The sequence below is a fragment of the Ipomoea nil genome, unplaced genomic scaffold, assembly GCF_001879475.1.
Source record: "Ipomoea nil cultivar Tokyo-kokei standard unplaced genomic scaffold, Asagao_1.1 scaffold3069, whole genome shotgun sequence".
NCBI lineage: Eukaryota > Viridiplantae > Streptophyta > Magnoliopsida > Solanales > Convolvulaceae > Ipomoea > Ipomoea nil.
Genome location: NW_017619497.1, coordinates 1,935,819 through 1,947,693, shown reverse-complemented (window position 1 = coordinate 1,947,693; position 11,875 = coordinate 1,935,819). Strand labels below are relative to the sequence as shown.

The following is an 11,875-nucleotide window of genomic DNA, read 5'->3' as shown; positions in this document are numbered from 1 at the left end:
TATATGACTATATCACTCATCAAATTCAACTCAACAACGAATGCTATTTATTACTAGTTATTACAATAACTAGTAGATAGTGATCTTAGTTTGTTCTTCTCCTTTTACTATATGGATATACATTAATACATTATACATGCATACATATACATACAATAATGTGTGTATACATATACGCATAAAATTTTACATTGATTTTTCTTTTTGAGTACTCTTGACTCAATATCTTCGATGAATGTTGGTAATCTCTATGATCATATTGTATGTTGAGCATATAATATATAAAAGCATAAATATTTAGTCTAGCTAATTATTAATTTAAAGTTTTAATTAAGTTAGAGTGCATCATTTAACTCTATTTAATAGCATTCTGATCCTTATTATTCAATTCAATTCAAAATGGAGATGATCTCTTGTCATCAATGATATATCCACACATATAAGTCAAATTATTAGGCTCATTGCTAATTTGAGTTGATTGATGTTAAAATCCTTAAGTTGATAAAGTATGAAATAGTAAAACATATGATAACATTCGTTTTATAATTATGACATTTTATATTGTACAATCGTATTTATTAGTTTGTAATATACGGTTAATATTCTTTGTTATTGAATATTATGTAATGACATTTTTATATGATAATAATGTACTTCATGATATTTGAAATGTAATTGATTTAATTACTGAATAAGAATAAATATACTGTTTCTCCAATTTGTCCACTCAAAGAGGAACCTCCTACTGGTATGATGGCTAATGTTATCAGCGACTATAGGAGATGAATGAAGAAGCAATGACATATAAAGGTGAACCATGTGTTCATATATAGAACAGTACAAAGTGGCCGACATTTTGGCGAAGCGATGTTAATATTGGATTACTTAACGACGATTTGTTGTAGGGATGGCAATTTACTCCGTTCCCGATGAAGATTTTCGATTCTCGCCCCCGTCCCAACGGGGATTTGAAAATTTTTTGAGGAACGGGGACGGGGTACCCCGCCCCGTCCCCAAATAATTATTAAAATTTAAAAATCAATATATATATATATATATATATATATATATATATATACCAAGACCTTGTGGTCTAATGGCACTCGGGTTGGACTCTTATATGGGAGGTTGTGAGTTTGAGTTTCAATGGAGGTGTTTTAATTTTTAAAAATAAAAATTACACTAACTTAAAATTTTGACTAAGAGTTAATTGGGGACGGAAATTCTTAATTCCCTGCGTGGACAGAGTCAGAGATGGAGATTATTTTCAATTCCCCGTCAGGGATGGGGACAGGGACGAGGACGGGGAGTATCCGCGTCGGGCAATTAGTTTACACTAACTCAAAATTTTGACTAAGAGTTAATCGGGGACGGGAATTCCTAATTCCCTGCGGGGACAGAGAGTCAAAGATGGAGATTATTTTCAATTCCCCGTCAGGGATGGGGACGAGGAGTATCCGCGTCGGGCAATTAGTTAGGGACTGACTGTCAGGCAGAAACATCAGAAGCTTGGGCGCTGCTGAAAGAGATCCTTCTTGCAAAATCTCTTGGCTGCAGTTGCGCTTGCTTTGAAACAGATTAAAAAACCATTTCCGACGCTTTCACTTCCAGATCCAGCCTTGGCAGCATTTCAGACAATATCCTAGCAGCATGTAGAAGAGAGCTCGAAAGCTTACAAGAATGGCACATTGGCCTCATCCTAAGAGACCAGAACAACGCAGTTGATTTCCTCGCGAGGACTCCAGAGGACCAAAGGGGTACCACACTCTTCTTTGATCCTCCACTGAGCTTTCATTGATTCTAGACGAGGACAAATGTGGCATTTCTATATGGCGTCAAGTTGAAACCTAGCTGTTCGTATCGGATCACTCCCTTCCTTATTGATCTAAAAAAAATTAAACAGACAATCATTATTCGTTCCGTTTTTATTTCCATTTTTTTAAAAAATTTTGTTGAGTACCAATAGAATTTATGGAAAATATTTTTGAATTCTAAGTTTCTAACCATTGTGATCGAGACATTAAGCTGAGAGGGTGTGGTGCAATGCTTACACCCCAAAAATTAATTTTGAGTGTTTTTTCTTTTTCCTCCCAAAACTTCCATTGAATCTTTAATTTTGGATACCTTGTCCAAAATTCATCGAACAAATCCTTTAAAACACACATTGATCACGTGAATTCCGGATGCAATTAGACCACGCGCCCTAAGTGAGCCAATAACATACGGCCGTGGTCCGCACTAACCAATGCTGCGATTGGGATAAAACTTTCCCTTTTTAATAAACTGCGAGGAGAAAATAGTAGTAGAAATTAGGAAACGAAAAAAAAAAAAAAAAAAGAGTACGAATCAGAGAGAGAAAGTAGAGAGAGAACGGGGAGTATCGAAGCGAAGCGGAGAGAGCGATCGGCGAGAGATACAGGCGAGTGGGTGTTGAGTATATTTCGATTTCTTGGGAGACAATTGGAATGCGAAGCAATTTATAGAGGGAGAAAGAAGCAATGGAAGAGGAAGCTTGCGCCTGGGTTCCAACGAACAAGTAGCAAGAAAGATATTTATCAGAAAAAAAGCAAATTTTTAGAGTATTAATGTTTTGTTTTCTGAATCTGAATTTTCGAATCAGTTTCAGAGAGCTCCAATAAGGTCAGCCCAGTTTTTCTCTTTCTCGCGCTCTCTGTATCAGGCCTTAATTTTGAGCTTGAATCCCTGTAGTTTGCACCTCAATTTCCTGTTGCAATAAATTTGAACTTGAAGTTGGAAGCTTCAAGTTTTCGTCTTTGTTTAAAAGGTGGCATTTTGAGGTTGTTCCTTGGTGTTCAGGGGATTTGGGAGTTTAACTCATTGAATTGGGAAGAAAACTGGGCTTTACTTGGAGTCGGAGGATAGTATCCTAGTAGCGAATGAAGGGTTTATTTCGTTTGTAGTTCGGATTGTGTTTTTGGGGGTTTTGGGTTCAGAATTTGAAAATTTCCGGATTTGGGATTTTTGGAGGGAGAGTTAGTTTGGGGGGGATTTGGATCTCCAGCTGTGAACTGGCTCAATCCAATCTCTATTGTGTTGGAAGTTGAAGTTTTGCAGATGGTTTCGGGTTCAGCATTTTCGGGTTTGCTGTTAGAGGGGTTGGATCTTGTCTGGAGGATGAGCATTTGGAAATGTAGCAAAACCCTAATTTAGTGGTGGAATTGGGGTTATGAGGTTTAGGTATCCTTGAGCAGTGGAAAAACTGTTTGTTGAATTGTTCTTTGGCTTTCTGCATGTACTTTAGGTGTTGAAGAGAGAGAGAGAGATGCAACCACCACATCAGCATTCACGAATCAATCTTGTTGAACTGAAATCTCAAATAGTGAGGAAACTTGGACCAGAGAGGTCAAAGCAGTATTTTTATTACTTGAATAGGCTGTTGGGGTTGAAGATAAGCAAGGCTGAATTCGATAAGCTTTGTGTTCGGACTCTCGGGAGAGAGAACATTTCGCTGCATAATCAGTTCATTCATTCGATTTTGAAAAATGCTTCTAGTGCCAAGGCTCCACCATCAGCTCGTGAGAATGAAATTTTAGTGCACGCTACTGGAGTTGCGAATAAAGAGCCTGTAGATGCTGCTGCCATTGAGCAAAATGGAGCTTTTCTTGATCATCGTAAGGCTGGGGACCATCACGGTTCACTTGGACTGAATGGGAAGATTATTTCCAGTTCTCAACAATCAATACTCGCTGGATCACGTGATTTTAAAGTTATTGAGGAGAATGGGGATTACAGGACACCCGATGTTCAGAAGGCAGGGCAGCAAACGGGGAACAATGCAGAGGAATCAGGTCATGACCCTACGAAATTTCCATTAATAAAGAGACCATCTTTTGCTCCAGTTTCTGTACATAGCAAAGACCAAGGCAGAGGTGAAGGAAAAGAAAGCCATGCTAAGGTCCAACCACAAGCTCCACTCGGGGTTCCATTTTGCCAAGCTAGTGTGGGTGGTGCACGTAGAGCATTGCCATTGGGAACTGGTAGTAAATGCGTTAGTACTTCTACAAGTGGTACTCTTTTAGACAGTTTAACGCTGAGGGAACGGATGGAGCAGATTGCTGTAGCACATGGCCTTGAAGGGGTGTCTATGGATTGCGCCAATTTATTGAACAACGGTTTGGATTCGTACTTAAAAAGTATAATTAGGTCTTGTGTTCAACTTGTGGGAGCGAGGTCTGGACACGAGCCAACAAAACCCACCAAGAAGCATCCAACATATGGGAAGCTTGTTAATGGCGTTGGGCCAGGCCATAATTTGCAGTTAAGTAGTTGTAGGCCTTTGGAAGCCATACAGGAGCATACACCCCGACCCCGTAACCTAATCTCATTGCAAGATTTTAAGGTTGCCATGGAGCTGAATCCCCAGCAACTCGGTGAAGACTGGCCATTGCTGCTCGAGAAAATATGTACACAGGCATTTGATGAATAAGATGTGCTTTGATCCTGGATTGGTCTCTACTCCCTACTGAATGAAAGGCATCGATATTTCCGAGGCCTTTGTGCAGCTCCTTTCTCTGCTCTTTCTAAGGCCTTTTTGCAACCTTAACGGTACAATTTTCTTTGGTGGCCTTTCCGACCAGTCTGCAGCTGTTGACAAAAATCTTGGTTTCTTACAAGCCGGTAGGGGGCAGGGCAGGGTTCTGTTGTCTCATACTGCTACAGAGCTTGCCATCAGCTAGAGACACCTCATTTATTAGCGACCATTGGAGGGGCTCCAACGCAAGAATGCCCAACAACTTGGTTGCCCTGTTGTATGATTAGCGTAATTCTCACTCCATATTTTCTGCATTCTCGTGTAATTTACAGTCAATGAGGAATTTAGAACAGTTTTGCAGGAATAATGATGTAGCCTAGTTCATTAGCTGGAAGGTGAAGGTGAATCATGCTAGAGTTCATGTGTATGTATCATCAAAATCAAGATTGATCGGAATCCAATATTAACAACACATTTTCGTCACTAGCCTGATCATGGTAGTTTGAATTTTTAATTTTTTATAAAGATTTTTTCTATAACTTCTTAGTGCCTCTTCATTTTTTTTTTTAATTAAATTTTATGGTGCTTAGACATGCTCTTTACAGATTTCATTTGTATAATTGGAAATGGTGCAGTGTCAAATACACATTGTAATCATTCTTCTATTCTTTTTTATGAATACATTATATTCATACTTTTAATTGCTGTGAAATGGTAGAGATATTTCTCATACTGAGGTAACATTTCTTTTGAAGAAAATTAGTTTTACTTGTTTGGTGGAAAGAAGTGCTTCATAGCCAATCTGTAAATTAAATTGAAGAATGCCCCCGACATGGTTATTAAAGTTATCTAAGTTGGAAACAGATAGGATATAAGAAAGCTTTATACTAGTGGGCTAAGGTAAGTGGCCAATTTCCACAACGTGATTGCATACGATCTTACGAATTGAAATCATCAATTCCATTAAGCAGTTTCTTAAGAACAATATTAGAATTCCAAAATGAGATTTGAGTTCATATATTTTCTACTTCTGACCTTTTATCTCTTTAATGCTGTTTTTTCCTTTCATGGGTAATGTTTAGTTACCACCATTGCAGTAGTGTTGTGTACTCAAGACTGATGACCGAAAAAATTTAAATTATTACTTTTACATATGATGTCCTTCTATTAGTCTGATCATGATCAGATGTGTTCATTTATTTATGATATGCCTCATCTGTTAGATCCATGATGGACAATCTGAAGTGTGGTTCATGAGAAATCTAAAAACTTATTTTGGTTGGAGATACCATGCTAACTTCCTGGAAGCAGGAAACGAAAAATTTTCCAGAGGCTTGCGGGTTCAGGAAGAAGAATACTTAGTGCATGGAATAATGATTAAGACTACCAAGAACTCGGGAAGTTTGGAATAATTGCTGGATATTGATTTTTATTTTTTTTATTATTATTATTTTTTTTAATAGTAACCATACTACTGTTGCTTGTGCAGTTCTATATTCTGCCTTTTGAAACCAATATGAGGCTCTCATATCATGAAGGATCTGGGGAAGAAAGTATGCAGGTATGCAACCTTACCTTTAAGCGAGGTAAATGTTAAATGCTGCTTTGCTATTTATAGGACCAATGTTTGAAGTCAATCGTACGCTAGTTGAGGCCTTTAACTTTCTAACTGCTAATTTTAAGAGATTTGGAATCACTTGTCTTAGTCGTTGCCTTGGTAATTGGTAGGAATCTAAAATAAGTTTCTGAATCTCATAGAAGTTCTTTGGGGAAATATTCCAGAGAGGTAAATAGCGAAGATTCGCACCTTAAAGGTCGTGGTTAGGAATGCATGAATTCATGTTTGAAGCTGTTATGTCATGCATTATGTATGCATATATGTTGAGAACTAGAGAATGCCAATTTTTGACACAGAAACATACCATTTTCATGCGACTCCATATGAACTAACCATGCTGTTTACCCAATGAATGTTCATCATAAGATCTTTGTTTTGTTCCCGGAACAAGTGCTGCAGTTTGAGATGATGAAAATAGTTCATCGAACTCTTTTTAAAACTTAAATTTCCTATTGTGGTAGAAAACTTGTTGATGAAAAGATGCAGTAAAGAGGTAAAATCTTAGGCGTTGAAGGTGATTTAGAAGTTATGCTTAGAATGGATCCTCAGACTTTATTCTTGGAGGCAAAATCTTGGTTTCTGTTCAGATAAAGCATGGGATTTTATCTCCGTTTTCTTCTCTGAAAATTGCTCTAAATTGGAGGATTATTTTGGTGTTTGAGGTTTAGATATGCTGATTCTAATGGAAGCTAAGCGGGTTGACTGGAAACAAGGCTTACATTTTGTTCTCTATTACTATTATGTAGAGGAACAGGATAAAGTGTCGATATATGGCAGCTTATATTTGAACAGATTAGCATCGATCTAAATGACGAAAGCACAACTTTATGACTCTCGTTATCACCCAAACGCTGCTTTTTCTTTCTTTTTTGTTTCTCGGATTTGCTTATGCACCAAGTGTAAACCTTCCTAAATAACTTGAGTATTTCATGCATCTAAACTAAAGATTTTCGTAAATCTCAATCTTAGGACTCTCATTCTCACCTGAAAACCATGTTTTCTTTCATTTTTGTTTCTCTGATTTTCCGTTCCCCAAATTTATGTTCTGGGTTAAGGTTCATTCTCCATTGTTGAGATACAAGTGGTGTTTGCTTTTGTCTTCCAATACTGCATTACTGACTACTGAGTGGTCATTAGACTATTTAATTCAGATATCCATCGTTATACAGACTTGAAACTTTTTACATGGTAATTTATGTGCATGAACCATATTATCGTATTCCAATTAGAAGATTCATGTGTCCAGACTGACAATGTATGAATGCTACAATTCATATTGTATATATATAATAAAGACACATGGAATGCGGAAATTTGACCTTTTCATAGTTCCCCCCTGTCAATTTGTCTGTTCTTTCTAGATCATGAGAAAAGATGTTTTCTATTTACAATTGTCTGTTTGGCGTAATCTGGGTGAGGAGGGGAAATACTGAAATAGATACACATCCTTCACTATCATACTGATATGGACACTCGATACGTTTGGACCATATCTTGTAGCTATCAGCCGAAGGAGGATGATTCCTTAACATATATTACTCTTATAGTACGTGCAGCAGGTTGGTTACTGGTGGGCATGGGTTGTTGAGAAAGGCGGGCAAGTTCTGTGGTTGGACCATACGAAGATTCTCCAAAAGGGTCGGTGTTTGGGCTTACTATGCGGGCGAGATGTCAACTCAGATTCCGTTCTTCTCAGCATCTCCCACATCACCTGGACATCCTCGTACCCGCAAGTTTGTATGTCATCACGAAGCTTCAATAGGCCTGCACCTGGAGGAAAGACAAAAAACGCGGGGGAGAATCAGGTTAGTCGTCCCTCACACTCAATCCTATCATATCAATCGTGCTTTACACACAGTCACACACACACCAACACCACTTTCTTGTCACTCGGGAAACATATGGATTCTTTGTTCGTTTAGAAAACAAGATAGATTCGAATAATTGACCCTCGAGGAATCAGATGCTATCGGTGTGGCATATATCTGCACACGCTATTCCAATATTATTGTGCCTCGACTTTTCTGTGTTTATCCTTAGAGAAACACAGACCAGTGATTTGATTGGTAGCAACATAGTTTATTCCTCCATGAATTTCATGGAATCCTAGTAAACCTTGTTCAATTAAGGAACAGATAGTGGAATCTCTTTTCATTAAAATATGTCAAGTGCAGTGGAGGGAGGAATCAATACCTTAACTATCTTCAATTCTCTTTTTAACTTATTATTAGAAATAATATTCTTTTTTACCGTACTGTAAAAATTACCAGAAAAATAAAGAATTTTGGAGAGACTAAGACTATCATCAAACCCTATTTATCTTTCTTTTTGTTTTATTGGATTAATCCTAAGAGACCATTATGCTTTGAGGAATATGCTTCTATTTTGATGGGTCAATCTATACAATTTATATTCTATATGGATTTCTCTCAAATTTTGGAAAATTCTCCTCTTATCACTTTTTATTGTTTTTTTTGTATGTACTCAGAGTTTCTACCATCAAACACAGTGACTAATCTCTCGTTAAATTATACACACTTTTTTTGGATGGGAAAGTTGACCTGGAGATTTAAGACTGCTCTATATCCAAAACAACTAATGATTGAACCCTTGACCTTTGATTAAAGATGAATGAGTCTCTTCCAATCAACTACACCCACTCAGGGTAAAAACACTGAATTATGACTTTCAGATTAGGATGTCTATTGTATAAAAGGAATAATCTTCACAGTCTTAATCAAGTAGAAATTAAAATAGTAAAAACAAAAATTCAGTTCTTACCTACCAATTGTTGCACCGACACACAAAAAAAAAAAAAAAAAAAAAAAAAAAAAAAAAAACCTTCATCCCCAGGCACCCCAGACAGAAGATGTGTAGTTTTTATGGTACATGAATTAGAGGGTTAGAGATGAAATTTTAGGAGTTGGATGCAGCTACACTATATAAAGTATTTATTATATATTAATAGTACTCAGCTCGCAGAAAATCTTGTTCTGAAAAATTGTTGAGAGATTTTTATTTTGTTCCACTTGAAACAGTAATGGAAAAGATTTAAAAAATTTAAAGCTCCAATCGATCTGCGGCTGACAGATTGGATGAAAAGGATAAACTATATGAAGAAAGAGAGTAACCATGTTTGCGAGCTTTAACACGAGCAGAAACTGCAATCCAGACTTTCCTGACCGGAAAAACCATCTTCTGCCACCAATCATCCATGCCTTTAATCTTTGGTTTCTTCCTCCGATTCACGATTCCGGCCAGCTCTCTTCTCTCTGATATCTCTCTCTCTTCTGCTACCATCAACCGCTAGTGTAGAGACATGCACACACACACACCATGGACAGAAGAGAGGAAGAAGAAGAAGAAGAAAGAGATTGTTGTTGTTATGTTGAGAGATGATGAGGTGAGTGAGGCTTTGAGTGGGTGATTTCCTCTTGGCATCTGCTTCTTTGCACTTTGGTTGGTCGACTTGGATTTATATTTATTAGGAATCCATCTAATCACTCTATTCTACTCTCTATTTTATATATACATACATACATTAAATTTACACGTTTCAATGCGTTTCAAATATAAATTAGAGTTCTACTACATGTACTTTCAAATCTTACTTCTTGATGTGACGCGAAAAATACTATATGTACCTTTAATTTTTCCTCTCACATTTAAAATATTAATATAGACATTTTTACAGGAATCCACATGAAGAAAATAACATATCAGAACTCGTCACATCAGAGAGCAAATTTGAAAGAATAAGATTTGGAAATACATGTAGTAGAACCTTTTTCTTTAGGTGGACATTTGTAAATGTGACAGTAAAAATTGGGAGTAAAGAATCAGAGTACATATACTATCATCTAATATGAATAGTAGATATGACAAACAAAATGGAACATAAGGAGAATTGACGGTGTTAAAATTTTGGGATTTAAATTTAAAACAAAAAAGTTTGAAAGGAAGCTTTTTGGGGTGTGAAATAATTGCCGGACGCGTGGGACGGGTGAGCAGTAATGTATACAACTTTTATTTATTGTTTTTGTTTGACTTGATGAATATGAATACGTGTCATGTTTTGAGTAGGAAATCCATACGTCACCTTGTAACGGTAATCTTCTCCCAAGGGCGGTTTGACTGCTTAAACATTTCTTAACGTACATTTATTTTATTTTATTTTATTTTAGTGCGTTTAAATCAATTAAGAACCTAACTTTCTTTTTAAAAGTTAAATATTTATCGGTGTGCTTTTGTCATATTTTATGCAATTTTTTTATTTCCATTTTGTTTGTTTCCGTTAGTAAAAAAAAAAAAAAGATTATATGTGTATCTTGCCACTTAATTATAACATTTTGAGTAATTTCTTAACGAAGATGTGTAAAATAAAAAATAAAAAAAATTAAGGCCTCTTGAACAATATTTTGAATTTTAGTTTAATTTGTAAATAAAGTAGTAATTTTATGATAGTTTTTAATATAGAATTGTATCTATCAATATGATTAACTTTTAAATTATAATTAATTAAGAAATAAATGTCAAACACTTGGGATGGCATGATTAATTTATTGTCTCCACTAACTCATAATTACTTCTTTTTTTAAAAAAAAAAAAATAATAATACTATGTTATATACGTCCTTCTCAAAACGTTGAATCTCCAATGTCAAGGGCCTCCACATCCAGCCCAACAAAGCATTTGGGAAGAGAATATAAATCATGGTAACTCAGCTGAACACAGAGGTTAGAGCTTTGTTTATTGTGCACAACGACTCAAGGATCTCCCTCACTTTGAGAGGTTGCTCCCATACTGCCGCTAGTGAGACTCGATTCCTAGTCATTCTTCCTAAACTTCACCCATGCGACCAACTGAGCTGCCCATGCGAGCACTATGTTGATATACGTACCTTGAGGGGTGGGAGTGTAGGACTAATTCAATCGGGTTTCAGTTAAATTAGATCATTGACCACATACTTAAACAATTCTAGTCTATTCACTTAAGTCAACACCTTTTGATAGTTTATAACTATTTTTAAATTAAATATCAGAACATATAATTACTTTTTTTTTTTTTGTCGTGAAATTTCATTTTTGTTCCCTCTAATATGTTACATGTAAAAATGTAAATACCTTAAAGTTCTTATGTCTCTCCTTTATTTTTCAAAAAATAAAGTGAAAAAATATAGTAATATTTTAACATAGTCAATTGAAGAAAAATTTGAATTCAAAATTTGTAAATAAAATAACATAAATTGGGTTCAAATTTGTAATGATAATGTTTTTGTTTTTGTTTTTTTAGACGAGGGAAACCGGCAACAACTATTTGATGATGTGGCACATGGTAAATCACATTTTTGTATAATAGTCTATTAGGCGTCGACCGATCGGGTTGATCGACTTCAGCCCTGTTCAATTCGAAACGTGGTGTTGTGGCTTTCCGGAGGGATGTGATTAAATGATTAGTGTCCACCTACTTATCACCAATTGGTTTTAAGTATGATATGACAACCAGATAACTAAAGAACTTTGTTGTTAAGCCAAGTGTTTGACTTACAGTAGTCACGGGATGGGTCACAAATCAAACATGGAATGTAAATTGCACTAGAAAAACTAACTTTGTACGATGGACTCAATTATGAAATTATCTTTTAATTGTTACAAAAAATATTTAAAAAAAAAACTTAAGTGATCCTAACTTTGTCAGATTAATTCTAAGCTCACATGACCCTGCTTAGAGTCATTGCAATGGCAAATCACGAATTCCGCAATCAA

At 36.0% G+C, this 11,875-nt stretch overlaps 2 protein-coding genes and 2 long non-coding RNA genes across 4 annotated transcripts in view; 2 read left to right on the top strand and 2 right to left on the bottom strand.

The window, feature by feature from the left end:
- Positions 1-3,075: 3,075 nt before the first annotated feature.
- Positions 3,076-4,697, top strand: LOC109164746. Its single transcript, XM_019313295.1, has 3 exons — positions 3,076-3,126; positions 3,263-4,424; positions 4,495-4,697. The coding sequence occupies exons 1-3, from the start codon at positions 3,076-3,078 to the stop codon at positions 4,695-4,697; spliced, it is 1,416 nt and encodes a 471-aa protein (XP_019168840.1).
- A 2,233-nt stretch (positions 4,698-6,930) lies between these two features.
- LOC109165266 overlaps positions 6,931-11,875 on the top strand; it is a 14,259-nt gene continuing 9,314 nt past the window's right edge. The window contains exon 1 of the long non-coding RNA XR_002051517.1: positions 6,931-7,503. This is a non-coding gene — a long non-coding RNA (uncharacterized LOC109165266). The remainder of the gene's footprint in view (positions 7,504-11,875) is intronic.
- On the bottom strand, positions 7,416-9,514 carry LOC109165264. The gene is made up of 2 exons (XM_019313952.1): positions 9,242-9,514; positions 7,416-7,880 (listed from the first exon to the last, which is right to left on the bottom strand). The coding sequence occupies exons 1-2, from the start codon at positions 9,408-9,410 to the stop codon at positions 7,675-7,677; spliced, it is 375 nt and encodes a 124-aa protein (XP_019169497.1). The 5' UTR covers positions 9,411-9,514; the 3' UTR covers positions 7,416-7,674.
- LOC109165268 overlaps positions 11,459-11,875 on the bottom strand; it is a 25,901-nt gene continuing 25,484 nt past the window's right edge. The window contains exon 5 of the long non-coding RNA XR_002051519.1: positions 11,459-11,469. This is a non-coding gene — a long non-coding RNA (uncharacterized LOC109165268). The remainder of the gene's footprint in view (positions 11,470-11,875) is intronic.